General features: G+C 40.9%; 1 protein-coding gene across 2 annotated transcripts in view; it reads right to left on the reverse strand.

The window, feature by feature from the left end:
* The window catches only part of LOC126473269 (E3 ubiquitin-protein ligase Ubr3), a 297,943-nt gene that overhangs the window by 41,551 nt on the left and 232,783 nt on the right, over window positions 1-23,609 (reverse strand). For both annotated transcript variants that reach the window (XM_050100220.1, XM_050100221.1), the window contains 2 exons: window positions 19,051-19,265; window positions 18,058-18,245 (listed from right to left, as the gene is read on the reverse strand). In XM_050100220.1, coding sequence (XP_049956177.1) covers window positions 18,058-18,245; window positions 19,051-19,265 — 403 coding nt within the window. The remainder of the gene's footprint in view (window positions 1-18,057; window positions 18,246-19,050; window positions 19,266-23,609) is intronic.

Consider the following 23,609-nt stretch of genomic DNA (forward strand, 5'->3'; position numbering starts at 1 on the left):
TCCATGCTACTCTATCCTGTGCAAGCTTATTCATCTCCCAGTAACTACTGCAACCTATATCCTTCTGAATCTGCTTAGTGTATTCATCTCTTTGTCTCCCTCTACGATTTTTACCCTCCACCCTGCTCTCCAATACTAAATTGGTGATCCCTTGATGCCTCAGAATATGTCCTACCAACGGATCCCTTCTTCTAGTCGAGTTGTGTCACAGACTTCTCTTCTCCCCAATCCTACTCAATACCTCCTCATTAGTTATGTGATCTACCCATCTAATCTTCAGCATTCTTCTGTAGCACCACATTTCAAAAGCTTCTATTCTCTTCTTGTCCAAACTATTTATCATCCATGTTTCACTTCCATGCATGGCTACACTCCATACAAATACTTTCAGAAACGACTTCCTGGCGCTTAAATCTATACTCGATGTTAACAAATTTCTCTTCTTCAGAAACGCTTTCCTTGCTATTGCCAGTCAACATTTTATATCCTCTCTACTTCGACCATCATCAGTTATTGTGCTCCCCAAATAGCAAAACTCCTTTACTACTTTAAGTGTCTCATTTCCTAATCTAATTCCCTCAGCATCACCTGACTTAATTTGACTACATTCCATTAGCCTTGTTTTGCTTTTGTTGATGTCCATCTTATATCCTCCTTTCAAGACACTATCCATTCTGTTCAACTGCTCTTCCAAGTCCTTTGCTGTCTCTGACAGAACTACAATGTCATCGGCGATCCTCATAGTTTTTATTTCTTATCCATGGATTTTAATACCTACTCCAAATTTTTCTTTTGTTACCTTTACTATTTGCTCAATATACAGATTGTATAACATCGGGGAGAGGCTACAACTCTGTCTCACTCGCTTTCCAATCACTGCTTCCCTTTCATGTCCCTCGATTCTTATAACTGACATCTGGTTTCCGTACAAATTGTGAACAGCCTTTCGTTCCCTGTATTTTACCCCTGCCACCTTCAGAATTTGAAAGAGAGTATTCCAGTCAACATTGTCAAAAGCTCTCTCTAAGTCTACAAATGCTAGAAACGAAGGTTTGCCTTTCCTTAATCTAGCTTGTAAGATAAGTCATATGGTCAGTATTGCCTCACGTGTTCCAATATTTCTACGGTTTCTACTAATTTTTCCATCACGGTTTCTACTAATTTTTTCATTCGTCTGTAAAGAATTCGGGTTAGTATTTTGCAGCTGTGACTTATTAAACTGATAGTTCGGTAATTTTCGCATCTGTCAACACCTGTTTTCTTTGGGATTGGGATTATTATATTCTTCTTGAAGCCTGAGGGTATTTCGCCCGTCTCCTACATCTTGCTCACCAGATGGTAGAGTTTAGTCAGGAATGGCTCTCCCAAGGCTGTCAGCAGTTCTAATTGAATGTTTTCCACTCCCGGTGCCTTGTTTCGACTCAGGTCTTTCAGTGCTCTGTCAAACTCTTCACGCAGTATCGTATCTCTCATTTCATCTTCATCTACATCCTTTACCATTTCCATAATATTGTTGTCAAGTACATCGCCCTTGTATAGACCCTCTATATACTCCTTCCACCTTTTTGCTTTCCCTTCTTTGCTTAGAACTGGGTTTCCATCTTAGCTCTTAATATTCATACAAGTGGTTCTCTTTTCTCCAAAGGTCTCTTTAATTTTCCTGTAGGCAGTATCTATCTTACCCCTGGCGAGATAAGCCTCTACATCCTTACATTTGTCCTCTAGCCATCCCTGCTTAGCCATTTTGCACTTCCTGTCGATCTCATTTTTAGACGTTTGTATTCCTTTTTGCCTTCTTCATATACTGCATTTTTATATTTTCTCCTTTCATCAATCAAGTTCAATATTTCTTCTGTTACCCAAAGATTTCTAGTAGCCCTCGTCATTTTACCCACTTTATCCTCTGCTGCCTTCACTACTTCATCCCTCGAAGCTACAAATATTTCTTTCCCCCATTCCTGTCAATTGTTCCCTTATGCTCTCCCTGAAACTCTGTACAACCTCTGGTTTAATCAGTTTGTCCAGATCCCATCTTCTTAAATTCCCACCTTTTTGCAGTTTCTTCAGTTTTAATCTACAGTTCATAACCAATAGATTGTGGTCAGAGTCCATATCTGCCCCTGGAAATGTCTTACAATTTAAAACCTGGTTCCTAAATCTCTGTCTTACCATTATATAATCTATCTGAAATCTGTCAGTATCTCCAGGCTTCTTCCATGTATACAACCTTCTTTTATGATTCTTGAACCAAGTGTTAGCTATGATTAAGTTGTGCTCTATGCAAAATTCTACCAGGCGGCTTCCTCTTTCTCTTCTTCCCCCCAATCCATATTCACCTACTACGTTTCCTTCTCTCCTTTTTCCTACTACCGAATTCCAGTCACGCATGACTATTAAATTTTTGTCTCCCTTCACTATCTGAATAATTTCTTTTATTTCATCATACATTTCTTCAATTTCTTCGTCGTCTGCAGAGCTAGTTGGCATATAAAACTTGTACCACTGTAGTAGGCATGGGCTTCGTGTCTATCTTGGCCACAAGAATGCGTTCACTATGCTGTTTGTAATAGCTTACCCGCACTCCTATTTTTTTATTCATTATTAAACCTACTCCTGCATTACCCCTATTTGATTTTGTATTTATAACCCTGTATTCGCCTGACCAAGTCTTGTTCCTCCTGCCACCGAACTTCACTAATTCCCACTATATATAACTTTAATCTATCCACTTCCCTTTTTAAATTTACTAACCTATCTGTCCAATTAAGGGATCTGGCTATATTACACGTTAATATACAAACAGGAATAAGACATCATATCACTTGAAGTTTGCTCTTGTTTAACTCATTTATTTATTTATTTATTTATTTTATTCTGTGCTTTTATGTTATCACCAGCCTGATTAAAATATTTGCCCTTATATTGCCTTTAATATATGAAAAAAAAGAACAAATTACATCTCTGTTCAAAGTAGGCCTATGCCATATCTTTTTGTGAAGATCTGTATTACGAGCAACAATTGGACAACACATGCTGCCTGCTGGCAAATTTTCTCTGTCAAAGTGCGTGAAGTGATATACCAACTAACCATCAAAATGGAAGCAGGCAGATGGACACTAACAAAAAAAGCCACCCATACTGTCGCAGTAAGTAAAAAACTAAATTTACACCTGTATCATCAGATAAACAATAGTCATGGCAATATATTACAGTGTGTTCCTCCTCCTTGTCACAGAGTGAGCATCCAGCATTATGCTAAAAATAATAATGTAACCTAAAGAAACCATCTGAAGATGAACCTGAGAAGGTTCGAAAACTGGTTCATGGAATAAAACATAAATATTCAAAAAAGTGAGTGGTTGCTGTTTTATGTAACTTATTTACATTCAATTAACAGCCACAGGTTCTAAAATATCCGTAATGGATAAGCTTGATTAATTTTCATATATCAGTCATAGCCAGTTTATTTCACACGGCATTTATCTATAATATTTTTATCCTTAAATGTGTTTTGAGTGTGAACAAAGCACTTTGCACAGGGGAGGGCTGGGTGGAAGACAACACATCCATATGCTTTTACAAAATAAACATATAAAAGCTCAGTACTGAATGATTCATTTCTTCTCGTGAACGTCTGCCGAAGGAGATCATATAATGGTTTCAACTCTGTTCACAAATTATAATTATTTACTCTCAGAAGAATCCTGTTTTATGCCCCAGGCACAGAATATGTAACAGATGTCTCTATAAGATGACCTACTCTGATAACATGTCTAAGAACAACCGGTAGAAAAACAGGATCCTCCAAACGACTTAACTGGACATTAACTTCTAATTTATTACAAACTTTGTCTGTGTGTAATTGAATATCATTTTAGTGGGGCTCGAAATGCTATAAAATTTTTTTTGTATTTGATAGAAAGACCTGACTGTTACTGAAATTCACTGTTTTGTGATTCTTATACTCATCAGTATTGCCACAATCACCACATTCCACTTCACGCAGAGGTAGGATAGGATCTGCAGAAGATGTCAAAGCTGCACGGGTGTCTGCTGCTACTGCAGGTGCAGTGTCACCATCATCACCATATTTATCATACGAGGTGCTATCCAACATTTTCAGGACGGGTGCTGCCATCTGTTGAAAAACTTACCTCTGGACTAATGGTCACCATCACCCTCGAAGTAGTTCCCATCTGCACGTACACACAGGTCCCAGCGCTTCTGCCACTGGTCAAATGTTTTCTGGAAGTCCTGTTCTTTGAGGGTGTTTAGCACCGCCAGCGATACTTCTTGAATCCTCTCTAGAGTGTCGAACCGATGGCCTTTCAACTTGAGTTTTAGTTTTTGAAATAATGCGAAGTTGTAAGGTGCCAAATCTGGCAAGTACAGTGAGTGGGGTACAACTGCCATGTTGTTTTTTGCCAAAAAGGTCCTGGTGAGCAAGGACATGTGACAGGGCACGTTGTTGTGATGCCAGTTCCCTTGACGCCAAGTTCGGGCCGTCGTCACCGCACGTTTTCATGGAGCCGTCGCAAAACGTCACAGTAGTATACGGAATTCACTGTTTGGTTGGGTGGGATGAAATCTTTATGCACAATTCCCTTGGTATCAAAGGAAACAACGATCATGCTCTTCAATGTGAGCATCATCTTCGACGTCTGTACGACCAGCCCTGAACCAAGTATGTCACTCAAACACACGCATACGGCTCATGCTCTGTCTCCTAAACACTTGTTGAATCACTGCAAGGGTCTCCGTAGCACTTTTCCCAAGATTCGCACAGAATTTGATACACATGCACTGTTCTGTTAGCGGATCCATTGTAAAACTGCCACACACCAAACACGGAGTATTACGGAAATCACTGTGGACATGCAATACTTCCTCCCAGCTGAATGCCACTCCGTACACTGACTCATCAGATATGCAGCTCTCACCACCTAGCAGTGCAAAGATCTACTACTCCTACTTTCCAGATGGCAGCACCAGTCCCGAAAATTTTGGATTCCATCTCGTACTATTTGGCAGGAGCTCCATTTAGATTTGGCATCAGGTCTATCAGCTGACAAGATGGAAAGTTTCCCACTGCACACATTGTGGCATCAGAAACATCACTTCTGCCAGCAGCCCCCACAACTTGAATTGATACAGGTGTTCCCCACATAGTCTCTCCCCAAACAAATTTCATGAAATTCATCTGGTGATGAAGGGTCTCCTAGACTTGAGCACAGGTCATTGTGAGTTACACTGCCTATGTTTAAGCTTCCTGAATATTCTGCGTCATTTGCACAAAATTTCTGTAGCTCAAATTCATTTATTATGCAACTCAACTTTGTCTGGATTTTTACCCATTTAAGAAACAGTCTGGTAAGTTCTTTACTGTTGCTGTCTCTAATATCTCCTGTGGTATCATGTCTATGGAATTCATGAAGTTAAAATGCTGCTTCTCAATAAAGTCTTTAGTGACTGTTGTTGGATTGTTGTCACAATGTGACACTCCCCTTCCAGTTAACATAATCCCATGTTGCAGACGTCAGGCTACGTCACAACGCCTATTCTTGGCTACTATCAATGGGGTCTTGTGCTTCCATCTCCTGTGCAATGTGTCTTCTGTTACTTGATTTACACAGATTTAATAATGAGTTGATCATATGTATGTTCGTATTTTAGATGTATCCATAGTCTGTTCTAGTTATTCCGTGCTTTAACAGGTGTTTGAGTTGCAGGTGAGTCATATTTTCAGTTCCTGTTGCAACAAGGGATGCAGACACGTCTCTCACCGATTGTTGTGCATGCACTTTTCTGGTGGCCCTCTGCTCTACAGCGGGAGCACACTTGCTCCATACACTTACAGATTTCTTTGTGTGACCTCAGTTACAGCATTTATAACATTCTGGCATGTCCACGTAATCATTCATTCCTAGAGCATGGAAACTGATATAAACCTTTTCTTTTTGCTGCAGAAACTTATGAAAAGAGGAGTAACTTGCATTATGTGACTGACATAGGCTCTCTTTTGTGGTCAGATTCAGAATGTCAGTTGTATCTCTTCTTCAATTTCCTTCTTTTGCATGTGCTCAGACAAGTTAAGCTCAAATTTCTTTAAGAAGTTCATTCTTGTTCACTTCCTTGGGCACACTGCACACAATTAGCAGAGACCTCTTCCTGTTTGGTGGTTCACATTTAACACTGTGTATCTGATTTAGTTTTCCCTTGAAGTTTTTGCACTAATCATCATTCTCTGTTTAGACTATGACAACACTATTGGCTGTCTGGATTGATTTGATCCTAATCTTGTCTGTCTTTGGATTTACTACATCAGAAAGTTTCTTCTTTATATCTTTGGCATCCTTGTTCTTGTTGGACCTAAGAAAGAGGGTTTTTTTTTATCTTAGCTGTTGTACTTAGCTTGGGTTTTTGCGAGACTGCGACAGCAGCATACGAAGAAATAGACTACTCACTTTTTCTGTCACCTTGAAGTTCTCCTGCTCTAGAAGCTCAACCAGTGGTTTTCAGTGCTCATAAATCTGATTTAGAGGTTTCTTGAGGTAATCTTTCAGTCTCCTCTCACAGTTCTCGTAAATGACCAAGCAACCTGGACCAAAATGTGGCCAATTTGGACACTTTCTGGGTCAGTTCATTTGTTACGGCAGCAGAAACTTTCTTTGTCTCTTGGAGGAAATTGTTGATGTCATGGTAGAATTCCTCAGGTGATTCCACAACCATAACCAATGGTAGGTGAATATCCCGTGTTACATCTTACATTGGCACAGTTGTGGAGACTCTAGCATTCACTTGCTGTGACATGGCATTGTCTTCTAGCTTCAGTGTTTGCCACAAGGAAACACACTGTTTTTGGCGCCTGCCTCTAGAATTTTCTCGATAAGATGCTGCCGGCTGATATCCTCAGCAATGCACGTGACTGGCAGAAAAGATAACTGGCGGCCAGCAGATCCTGACACAGTGCCAACGTGTTCTAGCTGCTGCTGCCGCTGTGCATAGCATTTGATGCAAAGTGGCTGTTGAAGTTGTGGAATGTGACAAATGCTCAACCATCAGCTGCTGCTTCACTTATATGGTGAGCAAAATCACCTCAAAATTTTATTGATGTTCTTTATGTAGTTCACGAAATCTAAGAATCTAACTCATAATGTATTGTACTACTAAATGCTTTAAGTTTAAGTGACTTCAAATGCTGGCAGTCACTAACAATTTATTCTTGAAGAAAACGACACCTAAGATAGGAGCCGTTTCACAGAGAAACCGTTGCGGCGGACATCTTATCTCTGATTCTGAATATGATGTTAGGTCTTATATACTCCCTGATATGATCAATGTTTATGCTGGCAACTGTCATGCTGTGCATGGAGAGGAATAATGACGAGTTAATGCTGTAGAACAATTTGCGTGAAGTGCTCTTATAGCTCCACAGATAGAATGCCCCCTCCTAAAGCAGTGGTGTTCTATCACCCACCCAACCTACACATCTTTGGCCATTCCTGTACCACTTCCACTATCATCCCCTTGCTACGATCATATACCTGTGGAAGGCCCATCTACATCTATATAGCCACTCTGCAAATCACACGTGAGTGTCTGGCAGAGATTTCATCGAACCATGTTCACAATAACCGTCTGTTACTCCACACTCTAATAGCGCACAGAAAAAATGAATACCAATTTCTTCTGTGCGAGCTCTGATTTTCCTTACTTTATTATAATTATCCATTTCTCCCTGTGTATATTGGCATCAACAAAATATTTCCATATTCAGAGGAGAAAGCTGGTGATTGAAATTTCGTGAGAAGACCCCGGCACAATGAGAAATGCCTCTATTTTAATTACGTCCACCCCAAATCCTGTATCACGACGCAATAACTGGCCAATCTACCCACCAAGCACCTCCTACTCCAGTCCTGTACAGGACCTGTGAAAACAACCATGTCATTTACCAACTCTGCTGCAAACACTGCACAGCTCTTTATGTTGGATTGAATACCCACCAAGCTGTCCACCAGGATGAACGACCACCATCAGTTACCAAGAACAAAATTTACCATCCAATGGCACAACATGCAACCGAACATAACATTCTCAATTTCAATGCCTGCTTCACAACCTGGGCTATCTCGATCCTTTCTTCCACCACTAGCTTCTCAGAACTACTCAGATGGGAGTTATCCTTGCAACACATCTGTCGCTCCTGTAATCATCCTACCCTCAATCTGTGGTAACCCACTGGCCCCAAACTCTTAACCAAACAGTTTTTCCTTCCCCCATCCTGTTACCACCTCCAAATTTTCAAATTACCAAACAATTTCAGGCAGATTTTCTGATAAATTGCCTTTGGCTCTTCAGCTTAACTCCGCTTGACGAGTTTTCTGACCAGAAAACCATGCCAACAGGCAATTTGTAAACAAGTGGCCAAGAAAGCCTCAATGATTTTGTACTATCATCTACAGGGAGAAGATTTGCAAACTGCACCAACACCTTGATCTCTTTGGTGTGACGTCATAAGCGCGTGACTGCGTGTGAGATCGCTCTCTAAGTTTTCATCTATTTTTAGGTTTCAGATATATATTTTAACTGTTTTTGTGATAATATTTACTATATAAGTGACTTATTAGTGGTTTCTTCATTCACCTCTGCATTTCTTGTGTTGTGGCCTGATATTTGTGAGTGTTTCGTATCGAGCAACTTAACCTCTTACCCGTGTTTACATTCCGCGCTGACCAGTTGCAGCTGTAGCGGCGCATCGAAAGCTAAGTACTAATTAATTGTTTGTGTATAGTAGTTTATTTAGGAACTTTAGTAGTCTTCAACCGGTGTTCTTGGTGTTTTCCGGTGAAATAACTTCAGAAGAAATTTTTGCGAACTGCTTTCCGTTTCGTTACTGTCATTAGACGTTTGATTTTCTTTCTGTGTTAGTATTTTGTTATATTCTCATTTGTTGTTGATTAATACTGTCAATAATAGTAGTTACTTCCCTTGTAGAGCAAGTTTGTCATTATTGTAGTCAGTTTTTAACATCTTCTTATTGTAGTAGCGGAACATAGATAAAGTTGTTTTCTTGTTTCAATAATTGTAAAATTTTACCATGAGTGAGAAGTGTGGGCTTTGCCGTAGGTTCGTGAGTAGTGGATTGCGGTGTGAGACTTGTTCGAAGTATTTTCACTGGGGGGAATGCAGTGGGGAAGCCAGTGGGCATTCTGGTGAGATCCTCTCCTGGAACTGCAGGTTATGTAGCAAGAGTAAGTTGATAGAGGAGCAGGAGCGTAAGATCTGTGCCCTTCAGGTGCAGTTGAAAAACGCACAGGAGGAGCTAGATAGGATGAGGAGGGAGAAGGGGGTTGGGGAATGGGAGCTGGCTGTTGGCAAGAGATCTGCTAGGAGAAGGAGATTTTCAGATAGTTTTACTATTGGTGTTTGTAATAGATATGACCAACTGTCAGAGTCTAGTGGAGAGGAATCTCTAGTAGCTGTAGATGTAGGAAGTATGCAGCAGACCTCAGCAGTTACGGTGGCTAGGACAGTTGCAAAGTCTAAGAGAAAGAAGAAGGTTCTGCTGTTAGGTAGTTCTCATGGTAGAGGTGTAGGCCAGCAGTTGCAGGAAGTTTTGGGGAGTGAGTACCAGGTCACCAGCATTGTGAAGCCTAATGCAGGATTGGCTCAGGTGACTTTTAACATAGGGGGGTTATGTAGGGATTTTACTAAAGAGGATCAGGTAGTGATTGTGGGTGGGGCTGGTAATAGTATTGATAGGGATGGGGAGTATGACATAGATGGTGACCTGGAAAAGATAGCCACTCAGACTGGCAACACGAATGTGCATTTCGTGGAACTGTTTCAGCGTCACGATCGGCCTCATCTTAATACAGCCGTCAGGCGTAATAACATGAGACTTGGGGGTGCGCTGATGACAGAAGGCATGAGTCACATTTCAGTGGTGTCGGTGGAGTCTATCAGTAGGACGGGTTTCACTAGACATGGCCTGCACCTCAACAGGTATGGGAAGGGGAGGTTGGCAAAACTTATAGGTGACAGCATAGGTGGGGGTGGTGGGATCACTCATGGGAAAATTCCGGTAGTTGTGGGTGTTAGAGCTGTACCTTTTTTAGATTGAAGTCAGCTGATAGGTATTCCTGCTTAAGGGAAGTCTCTCTAACAAAGAAACCACTCTCTACAAAGCTTGGGTATCCGATTAATGAGGGAATTAGTATATTTCATCAAAATATACAAGGTATTAGAGATAAAGTTAGTGAACTGCTTATAGATGTTGACTCTGAAATTATTGGTATATCTGAACATTTCTTAAATAAGGAGATAATTCAGAGGCTTCCTTTACCAGGATACAGGTTGGCTGGCAGCTTTTCTAGGAGCTCTTTGCGGTGTGGGGGAGTAGCCATGTATGTGAAAAACGGTATCCCATTTGAGTCAATTGATGTTTCAAAGTACTGCACTGAAAAGGTGTTTGAATGTTGTGCAGGTGTGGTTAAATTTAGTGGAGCTAAACTTCTTACTGTTGTTATTTATAGATCCCCAGACTCCGATTTCACAACATTTTTGCTAAAGCTAGAGGAGGTTCTTGGTTCACTTTATAGGAAATACAAAAAGTTAGTTATATGTGGTGACTTCAATATTAATTGTATAAGTGATTGTGCAAGGAAAAGGATGCTGGTAGACCTCCTTAATTCATATAATCTTATGCAAACCGTATTCTTTCCAACGAGAGTGCAAGGGAACAGTAGAACAACCATAGACAATATTTTTGTTCATTCGTCATTATTAGAAGGGCATTCTGTTAGCAAAAAGGTGAATGGCCTTTCAGATCATGATGCACAAATTTTAAGTCTAAAAGTTTTTTGTGCTGCAACACATGTTAAATATAGTTACCAACGTTTTAGGAAAGCTGATCCAGTTGCTGTACAGACTTTTGTAAACCTTATCAAGGAACAAGAGTGGCAAGATGTTTATAGTGCTGATACAGTAGACGATAAATATAATGCTTTCCTCAAGACTTTTCTCGTGCTCTTTGAAAGTTGCTTTCCGTTAGAACGTTCAAAACAGGGTACTAGCACAAACAGGCAGCCTGGGTGGCTGACTAAAGGGATAAGAATATCTTGTAGAACAAAGTGGCAATTATATCAAAACGTTAGAATCAGTCAAAATCTAAATGCAGCAGCCCATTACAAACAGTATTGTAAGGTGCTTAAAAAAGTTATTAGGAAGGCAAAAAGTATGTGGTATGCAGATAGAATAGCTAAGTCTCAGGATAAAATTAAAACCATATGGTCAGTCGTAAAGGAAGTGGCTGGTCTGCAGAGACAGGTCGAGAATATAGAATCAGTGCGTAGTGGGGATGTCCGTGTTACTGATAAGTCGCATATATGTACAGTACTTAATAATCACTTTCTGAATATAGCAGGTGAACTAAATAGAAACCTAGTCCCAACAGGGAATCATATAGCGCTCTTAGAAAAAAGCGTTCCGAGACTGTTACCTGAAATGCTCCTCCATGATACTGACAAGAGGGAGATTGAGTTAATAATTAAATCACTAAAGACCAAGAACTCTCATGGATATGACGGGGTATCTAGCAGAATACTGAAGTATTGTTCCACGTATGTTAGCTCAGTACTTAGCCATATCTGTAACTTTTCCTTTAGGAGTGGTCGGTTTCCTGACCGATTAAAGTACTCGGTAGTGAAGCCACTTTATAAAAAGGGAGACAGGGATATTGTTGACAATTATAGACCTATTTCTATGCCATCAGTGTTTGCTAAAGTTATTGAGAGGGTTGTATATACAAGGTTACTGCAGCATTTAAATTCACATAATTTGCTGTCAAATGTACAGTTTGGTTTTAGAAACGGTTTAACAACTGAAAATGCTATAGTCTCTTTTCTCTGTGAGGTTTTGGACGGATTAAATAAAAGGTTGCGAACGTTAGGTATTTTCTTTGATTTAACGAAGGCTTTTGACTGTGTTGACCACAAAATATTACTGCAGAAGTTGGAACATTATGGAGTAAGGGGAGTAGCTTACAATTGGTTCGCCTCCTACTTTAAGAACAGAAAGCAGAAGGTAATCCTCCGCAATATTGAGAGTGGTAATGATGTTCAGTCCCAATGGGGCACTGTTAAATGGGGCGTTCCCCAAGGGTCGGTGCTGGGGCCACTGCTGTTCCTTATTTATGTAAATGATATGCCTTCTAGTATTACAGGTGATTCAAAAATATTTCTGTTTGCTGATGACACCACCTTGGTAGTGAAGGATCTTGTGTGTAATATTGAAACATTATCAAATAATGTAGTTCATGATATAAGTTCGTGGCTTGTGGAAAATAATTTGATGCTAAATCACAGTAAGACTCAGTTTTTACAGTTTCTAACCCACAATTCAACAAGAACTGACATTTTAATCAGACAGGATGGGCATGTTATAAGCGAGACGGAACAGTTCAAGTTCCTAGGCGTACAGATAGATAGTAAGCTGTTGTGGAAAGCCCATGTTCAGGATCTTGTTCAGAAACTAAATGCCGCTTTATTTACCATTAGAACAGTATCTGAAATAAGTGACATTTCAACACGAAAAGTAGTATACTTCGCATATTTTCATACGCTTATGTCATATGGTATTATTTTTTGGGGTAATTCTTCTGATTCAAAAAGGGTATTTTTGGCTCAAAAACGGGCTGTTCGAGCTATGTATGGTGTAAGTTCGAAAACCTCTTGTCGACCCCTATTCAATAGTCTGGGAATTTTGACATTGCCCTCACAGTATGTATTTTCTTTAATGTCGTTTGTTGTTAGCAATATTAGCTTATTCCCAAGAGTTAGCAGCTTTCACTCAGTTAATACTCGGCAGAAATCAAATCTGCATGTGGAATGCACTTCCTTGACTCTTGTGCAGAAAGGAGTGCAGTATTCTGCTGCATCCATTTTCAATAAGCTACCACAAGAACTCAAAAATCTTAGCAGTAGCCCAAACACTTTTAAGTCTAAACTGAAGAGTTTCCTCATGGTTCACTCCTTCTATTCTGTCGAGGAGCTCCTGGAAGAGATACAAAATTAAGCAAATTCCAGTGTACATTTTTGATTTTCTTTATTTAAACTAACGACTTGTCGCCTGAATATGTTTCTTATATTTCATTTTATCTGTTTCTACAATCGTGTTATAATTTCATGTATTGACTCGTTCCATGACCATGGAGACTTCTCCTAAATGTGGTCCCACGGAACAATAAATAAATAAATAAATAAATAAATAAATAAAACAACTGAAGAAGAAAGCATAATTGATGCCCTCTCTCGGCTTTTGGTCACATACTGGGATGAAGGGGCCACATCAAAGTTTCTGAAATATAAGCACCTAATCATCACCGGTCTAGCACATCGTATCTCTGACAGACTGGAATGAGCTTTTATTTGTGCGAACCCGTGTAACACAGAGATACTTGGCAATAAAAGATGAGGAACTTTTGGACATTTTCAATCAACTAAGTAGCGGCATCCATTGAGACAACTGGGATAAATCAACATCAGCATGCACAATGAACACAACTGCTGTGCTGAGCAACAGAAGAAAAAGTGTGCAAGACTTGGGAAGTAGATTGACAAGGCCATATCCAACAAGTCACACACAGTGGTCAACCTGAGTGAATGGCAACTGCCTGAAGAGGAGCAGTCTACATTCTTCAAAAAGGAGGTAATTTCATTGACATCCTGAGAAATATACCTCTGGAGGATATCACTGCTAATACCAAGGTGTTTATCTGACCCTTATTTGCGAAAGGGCTGGGGAAATACATATGTAACCTGTCCGGATACTGTGCCAAGCAAAACCACCTGCTTGCAACAAGAAGAAAGAAGAGTTACAAGCTATCACGAGTCTCAATGCCGACAAAAATATATTAGAACTACCTGGCGATAAGGGAAATATGACCATAATGAAGAATGAAGATTAGGGGTAGCAGACCTGGACCTATTAGATCTGATGACATACTGAAAATTAAGTGCAAATTTAATGCAGAATATAACAGGAAGATGAGTTGGTTAAATAAGGTATCTTCTCTCTTGGCGGACATACAGAGGTTCAAATGGCTCTGAGCACTATGGGACTTAATTTCTGAGGTCATCAGTCACTTAGAACTACTTAAACCTAACTAACCTAAGGACATCCATGCCCGAGGCAGGATTCGAACCTGCAACCGTAGTGGTCGCGTGGTTCCAGACTGTAGCACCTAGAACTGCTCAGCCACCACGGCCGGCATACAGAGGTACCTGCACAACACAGATGACCTATAATTTTGGTTGTATGAATTATCAAAGAATCATTAATGATCCACTAAGACTGTTAGTGCTCTTCACCAACATATAAACTGGCAAACACTTGGCCTCTTTGCTCCACCTAGGAAAGACTGACTCATACGTAAAGGATTCGGGACACTCCATTGAGAAGCCAAAGAAACTGAAATTTGGGCCAAACAACATCCCAGTCAGCTTTGATGTTGTTTCTTTGTTTACTTAAGTGCCACTCAATGATTTACTGAAGTGTATCGGTTTCATCTGCCCCACAAAACATCACCTAGCTCTTTCATGCATGTCTCACCATAAGCTACTACAGGTGGAATGGAAACTTCTATGAACACTGGGAAGGAGTCGGCATGAGTAGTCCACTCAGTCCCGTGGTTACCTGCTTCTTCATGGGACACTTCAAAGCACAGGTGCTGAACTTGGGCACCTTGCAAACCTAAGGAGTGGTACAGATATATTAATGATACCTTTGTTGTATGGAACCATGGTGAAGAACAGCTCTGAGACTTCCAAGGACACCTGAACAACCTCCATGCCAACATAAAATTTACAATAGAGGTAGAGAAGGAGCAACAACTATCCTTTCTAAAAGTTCTGGTCATAAAGGATGGGGAAAACCTGAGACACAAGGTGTATTGAAAACTGACACATATGGACCTATAGCAGGACAAACTGTCAAATCACCACTTGAGCCAAAAAAGGAATTATTAATAAGCCCATAAAGTGAGTGAGATGAATATGTGAGCTGCAGCACCTCAGACATGAGGTGCAACACCTAGAAAGGGATCCAAGTAGCAACGGATTCCCACTACTAAATAATAAGTATCACAGAATCAAACACTCCGCAAAGTGAAACATTGGAAAAATAAATGTCACATACAGACTTTCTTCCATACATTCCCAGAGTGATGGACAAAATTGAGCACATATTGTGCAAACACCACATAAAGATTACAGTGACAGAAAAAAACTATAAGACCTAAAAATAATTCATTTAGAGTAATGAAATTTTGGTAATACATCTGTCTAGGTAACATATTTAAATGATTAACATTGCAAGGTATCACAGGTTAATGGAAGTGCCAGATAAGTCATTGCAAATGTGAACTGCTGGAACATTAATAGCTGGTAATGTTGAAGGCAAGTATGCAGACATGCACAGTGTCCGTTTTGTAGTTGCCACATGTCAGTTTGTGCGATGGAGTGCAATACCTGTCGTTCTTGGTTAGTCAATACAGGGACTGTTAATGCTCTTTGTGGATGATACTTGGAGTAGTTGTTTGATGATGTCCCATATGTGCTCAATTGGAGACAGACCTAGTGACTAACCACCAGACCGATGTACGAATGTTCAAATGTGTGTGAATTCCTAAAGGACCAAACTGCTGAGGTCATAGGTCGCAAGACTTACACACTACTTGAACTAACTTACGCTAAGAACACCACACACATCCATGCCCGAGGGAGGACTCAAACTCTGGCAGGTGGTGGTGGTAGTTGGGATGTTTAAGGGGGACTAAACAGCTAAGGTCATCAGTCCCCCATTCCAAAAAACAGGCGAGACATAAATGCACGAAGCAGGTAAAACCCCAAGGGGAAGGAGACTCCCCCCCAGGCCCTAAAAGAACACAAATGCGGTAACAAACACTACAGACACGAAGAGTACAGATGAACACCAGACAAAAGGAAACAGAAGAAAAGAAGATGGCCGGAGACTGGTTGACTGACCACGAAAACAAAAAAGGGAAAGAGTCAACCAACCGACTACACACTAAAATCTGCAACCAAACATAAGAGACTCGAGGACAAGAGACACAAACTCTGGCAGGAGGGGCCGCGTAATCCATGACATAGTGCCTCAAACCGCGCGGCCACTCTGCGCAGCAGACTGATGTACGAGTTTGCAGTCAGGGTGTGTGGGATAATCATGAGAGCACTCCTGCTGTCATTCGAAATAGCACCCCTGACTATAACGCAAGTTGTAGATACAGTGTGTCTAGCATGCGGCCAGGTTGATTACAGGCCCGCAACTGGCCTTCTCCTAACCAACACAAAGCCCTCACTGGCACTGAGGCTTTCATCAGAAAACACAACAGACCTCCACTCTGCTCTCAATGACACCACTGAAATTGCAATGGCAGTGGTTTGGGGTTAGTGGAATGCACACTACAGGGCTACTGGCTCAAAGCCGATCCTTGAAGTAACTGATTTGTAACAGTTCGTAGTGACACTGTGGTGCCAACTGCTGCTAAAATTGCTGCCTCAGATGCGGTGTAACGCACCAGAGTCAAACGCTGAACATGTTGGTCCTCTCTCTCAATAGTGCCATGTGGCTGTCCAGAGACCGGTTTTCTTGTGACCGTACATTCTTGTGACCACCGCTGTAAAGTCTTTCTGCACTATTCCAGAAGGAACATCCAGATTCTCGAAGCCCTATTACACAACCTGGTTCAAACTCGGTGAACTGTTGATGAAGACGTCTGTCACCTTACTGGCATTCTTGACTAACATCAGCTCACCACTTCCAATCTGAAAGGTAACTACCACTCACGACCTTTACAGCATGTATTTAAAGCAAACCTGATTTGCATCTTCATCTTCATAGTGGCACTACTAGTGCCACTCTTATGCGATTGGTCCAAAATTTGAGTAGACATCTTTCAGATGTAGAAACATGCCTACCAAGTTTTACAATGCATAAATACTCTTGGTGTTGTTTTTTCTGTCACAGTATTTATAAACCAACAAAGAAGGCCAAAGAGCTTCTCAGGTCGGCAAAGGAGAAAAGGAACCTATTTACAATGTTAGAAATATATTGCATACCATTTACATGTGGAAAAGTATTTGTTGGACTGACTGGATGGTCAATCAACACCAGCATCACCGAATATAAGGGGCATTGCACGCTGGGGCAGATGGAGAAATTGAATGTGGCAGAGCATGCACTGTGCAAGACAAACCACATAGAAAAATTCGCTGACACAGAAGTTCTTGCTCGAGAGAAGAGCTATCACACACGCTTGCTCAGGAAAGCTATATAAAATACAAACATGACAGTAGCCACAAAAAGAAAGAAGAAAGCCTCATGGTACATGGATCCTGGATTCTGCACTGCAGTGAATGACCGTTGCAGGCATCGAGGCTACAACCACAGTAATAATGACTATGGAGAGCTGGATATTGGTGTGCCAGGTACATATAATTTCCATACATGAGCTCAACTCCCTCCCATGGCCAGCAATGGAGGGTGAAGTTTTGACAATGCCGTCCACTTGTGCTGGCGAAAGTCAGAAAAATCATGAAAAAAACATCAGCCAATGAACCTGAGACAGAAGCTGACAGGCAATTTGTCAACAAGTGGCCACATAAGCCTTAACAATTTTGTAGATATTCTTATATTGACCAACTTGCTTACAACGTTTCACGCAACATGTTTCAATTACTGCCATATTTTGTACGTCAGATGAATAATAAGAAAAAAATAAAAAAATTGAAATGCAGCACAGGCAATTAAAGTTTTTCTAGCTCATTTTGAATCACGTGCACCTAACGAATGTCAAAAAAATTGACAATTACATTTTATTCTATTTATACTACATAATTAAATAAAAAGTAGTCTTGGCTTTTCTGAGATAAATGTTCAGAAGACACCTTCAAGAACAAAAAAATTTGTTGTGAGACCCAAGCACAAATGTATGAAGATAAACAATGTTTTCCTGATTTTGGTTTCAATTCATACCTGTTTCCATTGCACGTTCCATGAACTGCTTCTGTTTTGTTGCAAATTCTGCCATCAGCTTCTGCTGTCTTTCCTTTGCCCTTCGTCTCCTCTCCTCTCTTTCTTTTGCTTCTTGTGCTTTTATTGCTGCTTCTCGCTCTTCTTCCTTTTGAGGCCAAATCTGATTACGTGTCTCTCTAATATTTTCTCTGCATTAGAAAAATAAAGCTATAATTTTTATCTTGATGTCTATTTGTCAAATTTCAAACACACAACCAGCATCAACAGACAAATGAAACATCTAATTTTTTGCAAATTTGTTGCATTTGTAGTACACAACATCTGTAAGGCACAAGTAGCAACAATTGAAAGAAATACTTTGTTTGAAGAAAACTGATTAAAATATTGTGTGTATTCAAAAGTTGTGACCCTTTTCAGTCACAGCATCTTTTGTAATTAAAATGAGATGTGAACTGTTGAAGTAATCAGAATTGCTCTTGAAGCTATATAAAATTTGAATATATAAAAATTAAAGTGTGAAGATTGTTTGAAAAGAAATTAACCCCATTATACATTGTATTACTTTATTAATACAACTTATGCACACTATTAGGCTTCAATAACAAAGAGTGGAAATCCTATTTATGAACAATATGGGTAAATAATTACAAATTACAAGACAGGGAAAACATTTTCATTGGAATTAACACAATAATAAGAACAGCATCATCATTCAAAATGGCTATTAGCTTCTCTCCTCATTTCATATATACTACAGTAAAATTTATTCTGCTACCCAAAGTATCTAACTATTCACGAAAATATGTTTTAATATGAGACAAATAGTGTCTAGGTTCATGCGCCCACATAATTTGTTTTCTCAATGATTATCATATGACTGAATTATAAGAATGTGAAGGCATCACCTCATTTTTCAGAGTTCTCAAACTGAACAACCCTGACTAGTGTTAACTTGGCTATCGCAGAAGGCAGTTAAGAGTAACAAGAACTTACCTGCATAGAGTATCCAATGCTGCTATTCTGCGTAAAAGTTTCCCAATAAAGACTGGGCCATCACCAATACGGCTCTTTGCCATTTCTGGTGTTTCCACTTCATCTGGATTAAAACTATCAGGAGTACCTGACAGCTGCGAATGCAGCTTGAGAAGCAATGAGATAATACTTTCATTGACAGAAACATAGGATGGATAATAACCGTCATCCTCCTCCTGTGAATATTGGAGAGTGAAAAATATATTTTCTGAGGCATATGTTAGAAGACAGCTTAATATTAGAACAAACAGTGGGTACCAATGGTCAATAAACATACATTATTTTGTTCCTCTCAACAACACTAACAACTAAAGCACATAGATAAACAAATACAAACCAGAAACAGCTGCAATAGTGTCATTTACTCACAATTAGTTTCAACTAGCTATGGTACACAAAAATTCAAACAAATCACATTTGATGAGAAATGTTTGAATCCAGTACAGGGCAATTCAATATGGATACAGTCCTTACAAACAGCTATAGCTGTTTTAATGTAAGGCAGCACATAGATAGGAATGATAGATAATGTAAAAGAAACTTCAAAATTTCAATTGTTACGCAAGCACAGTAAATAGGAAGCCAACATACGCTGGATGCTTCTGGAACAAGAAACATTTGCTGTAGATCTCACTTGTAGCAGTGGGGCATCCTTCCACTTGACTGGCAAGATTGAGGGGCACAACATTTAAGTAGGGGGTACAGCAAAGTCCTTCATGTTTAACTGAACAACAGCATTACTAACCTAAAGTTGGTTCTATGGGATCACACCACAAAAATTATGTGGTACATTTTTCTTCCTTTAGTCAAGTGTTTCAACATTCAGTTGTGTGAACATGCTTCAGTAATAGCTGATGCTAAGTGTTTCATCATTTACCTGAACATGCTTTACCAATGGCTGGTGTCACAGCTTGATATGAATTCCACGGATTATACCTTTCAGCAAGATGAAGCACTACTATGTTGTGGTATGGAAGTGTGCACACTTTTAAATCAACTCTTCCAAATTGTTGGATCACTCGTACAAGACATGACGACACTGTGTGTGGTGTCACCGCCAGACACCACACTTGCTAGGTGGTAGCCTTTAAATCGGCCGCAGTCCATTAGTATACGCCGGACCCGTGTGTCGCCACTGTCAGTGATAGCAGACCGAGCACCACCACACGGCAGGTCTAGAGAGACGTACTAGCACTCGCCCAGTTGTTGTACAGCCGACGTTGCTAGCCATGGTTCACTGACAATCATGCTCTCATTTGCCGAGACGATAGTTAGCATAGCCTTCAGCTAAGTCAATTGCTACGACCTAGCAAGGCGCCATCACCAAGTTATATTGAGATGATAATACTGTATCAACAAGACCAATGTTCACCAATTGTGGATTAAAGTTAAGTATTCCAGCAGCTACGTACTTTTCTTTATAGCATTCATTACGTATCCTGTTTCAGACCTCACGCCAGCCTGCGTGAGTTTAAGCGCGTGCCTTTCGGCTTCCTCTCATTGTGTCTAGACTGTCTTGTCTGGACACAACACTGTGTTCTGATTTTGGTCACTTAGATCTGTGGACCAAATACCCATGGATTTCTTTTTGTAGGGTTATGTGAAAGACAATGTGTATGTGTATGTGCTTTCTTCACTGAAAACAATTCCAGAAATCAAAATGTGCTCACATCAGCAACTTCACATATGCTTCAGAATGTATTGCTTGTAAGTAATTATTGCTTGGATGTTGTCTGTGTGACAAAGTGATTCACATAGAACACCTGTAATGCGTATAAAAATTTTAGAAATTTTGGGCACAAAACTGCTACGGTCTTAAGGAACCCATTCTGTGGCTTAGTAAAGGGTAAAAAACCGAAATTTAAATCAGCAGCAATGGGATCGAAACTCAAGGAGGAGGGAAACTAAAAATGGAAGGAAATCTCAGAAAACTGCTATTGAAGGGGGGTTGTTTACCCCGAAAAGTGCTTAAAATGAACGATGTTATCTAACTGACACTGATAACTCAAGGACGCAATCGGTTGAGCGTGTGTCATCTGCTAAAAGGGAAGTTACATCAGGCGACAGCTGTAAACAGCGTGTTGCAGGTTAAAATAGGGGCACTAAAGTAAAAAGTGTCTCACCGTCCATGGATAGCTAAAAAGACAGTGCCCAATCTGCAGTCTAGTTAAAATTACCTCCTCCTGACTGCGAGGCTGGGAGGAAGAGGTCCAAGCAAAGGGAAGAGGTTTTATGTCCCGCAATTGCTCTGTAGATCGGCAAAGGAAACCACGCGAACAGCGGGCTGAGGAAGAGAGACTGCAGCCTTTGCCGCTAAATCGGCTGCCTTGTTTCCGCAGATACCAACATGCACTGGGATCCAGAAGAATGCCACAGAGACGCCCCCCAAGTGGAGCATGTGGAGGCAGTCCTGAATCCAGTGGACCAGGGGGAGGATGTGATATAGAGCTTGGAGGCTGAGAAGAGAGCTGAGCGAATCCAAGCATATAATATACTGTATGTGCTTATGGCAGTGGATGTATGGACAGCCTGGAGAGCAGCATAAAGCTCCAAAATAAAAACCAAACACTGGTCGGGAAGCCGAAATCTAATAGGGTTGTCACCAACAATATAGGCACTCCCAACAGCAAAGGTGATCTTTGAGTCGTCAGTGTAAATGAACATATCGTGCTCCATTTGTGCGCATAGAGCAGCAAATGCCCAACGATAAACTATAGGGGGGGGCGTACTATCCTTGGGAAGCTGGCAAAGGCATGGAGAAGGCAGGTCCGGGGGCCAAGCCAAGGTGGCACCGTATCCTCATTTGTCGAGTGTGTTTTTAGGAAATTGGAAGGAAAGGGAATGTAGCAGTTGATGGAAGCTAACTCCCAGTGGTAGTAGAGAGGAAAGGTGGCCTGCATACTCTAATTCCAAGGAGGCGTCAAGAAAAAGGGCTTGGGTTGGATGAGCAGGCATGGAAGACAGATGAATAGTGTAACAACTCGGAAGGACAGCTTGCCAATTAGACAGCGGAGGTTCAGCGGTCTCAGCGTGAAGGCTCTCCAAGGGGGCTGGTGTCAAAAGCTCCAGATGCTCAACGCAATCCAGAGTGGTGGACAGAGTCTAGATGCCGAAGAATAGACGGCTGTGCAGAGGAGTAAGCTATGCTTCCATAGTTCAATTTCAAGCACACTAAGGGATGATATAGGCGGAGGATGGCCACTCGGTCCACTCTCCAGGAGGTATCACTTAGAACACAGAGGGTTTTAAGGGATCGCAGATAGTGAGCCGAAAGGTATGAAATGTGGGGAAACCAGCACTGTTTTCTGTCAAACATAGGTCCCAAGAACTTGGTAAACATCCGCGGACAGAAGGTTGACAGGGCCTAAATGTAGTGAAGGCGGATAAAACTCCTTACAATGCCAAAAATTTATACAGATGGTCTCACTGGGAGAAAATCTGAAGACAGTTTCGATGCTCCATGAGTGGAGGTGATCGAGACATCCTTGAAGACGCCGTTTCAAGAAGGCTGGTCCATTGGGAGATGTAGTAGATTGCAAAATCATCGACGAGGAGGGAGCCCGAGACATCGGGAAGGACACAATCCATAATAGGATTTATGGCTATAGCAAACAGTACAACACTTAGCACGGAGCCCTGGGGCACCCCATTTTCTTGAGAGAAAGTACAGAGGAGGGTAGTGTTCACCTGCACCTTAGATGTGCGCTCTGTCATAAGTTCACAGACGAAAAGGGGTAGTGGACCTCAAAAGCCCCAAGAGAACAGTGTGCGGAGGATGCCTGACCTCCAACAGGTATCGTATGCCTTCTCCAGATCAAAAAATATAGCTACTGTTTGGCGTTTCCTGAGAACATTGTTCATGATATAATTCGAGAGAGCAGCTAAACAGCCGACTGTGGAAAGATGCTTTCGGAAACTGCATTGGGCAGGTGTTAAAAGATTTCGGGATTCCAGCCACCAGCCTAAACGGCAATTAATCGTAACACTCCAAAACCTTACATACACAACTCGTGAGAGAGATGGGGCAATAGCTGGAGGGGAGATGTTTGTCCTTTCCAGGGTTTGGGACAGGAATGACAATAGCTTCCTGCCATCTTCTGGGAAAGGTACTGTCAGTCTAAATTCGATTATAAAGGCAAAGGAGGTAACACAGACTATTGTATGATAAATGCAACAACAGCCATCTGCTCCTGGGATGGAAGAGCGAGAGGAAGACAGAGTGTGTTAGAGTTCCCCCATAAAAAAAACGTTATTATAGCTTTCACGAATTTGAGAGGAGAAAGCAAGACATCGCACTTCTGCTGCTCGTTTCTTCAGGAGAAACGCTGGTGGATAATTTAAAGTGCTCGAAATCTCAGCAAAGTGTTGGCACAATGAGATAGAAATTGCGACAGCGTCCACTGAGGTATCTTGCACGACACTTAGCCCAGAGATCGCAGAGAAATTGGACGTGCCGGATAATTGTCAAATTCAACTCCAAACTCTAGATGAGGGAGTGAAGGTGTTAAAGGAGCTGATAA

The sequence above is a fragment of the Schistocerca serialis genome, chromosome 4, assembly GCF_023864345.2.
Source record: "Schistocerca serialis cubense isolate TAMUIC-IGC-003099 chromosome 4, iqSchSeri2.2, whole genome shotgun sequence".
Taxonomy (NCBI): Eukaryota; Metazoa; Arthropoda; class Insecta; order Orthoptera; family Acrididae; genus Schistocerca; species Schistocerca serialis.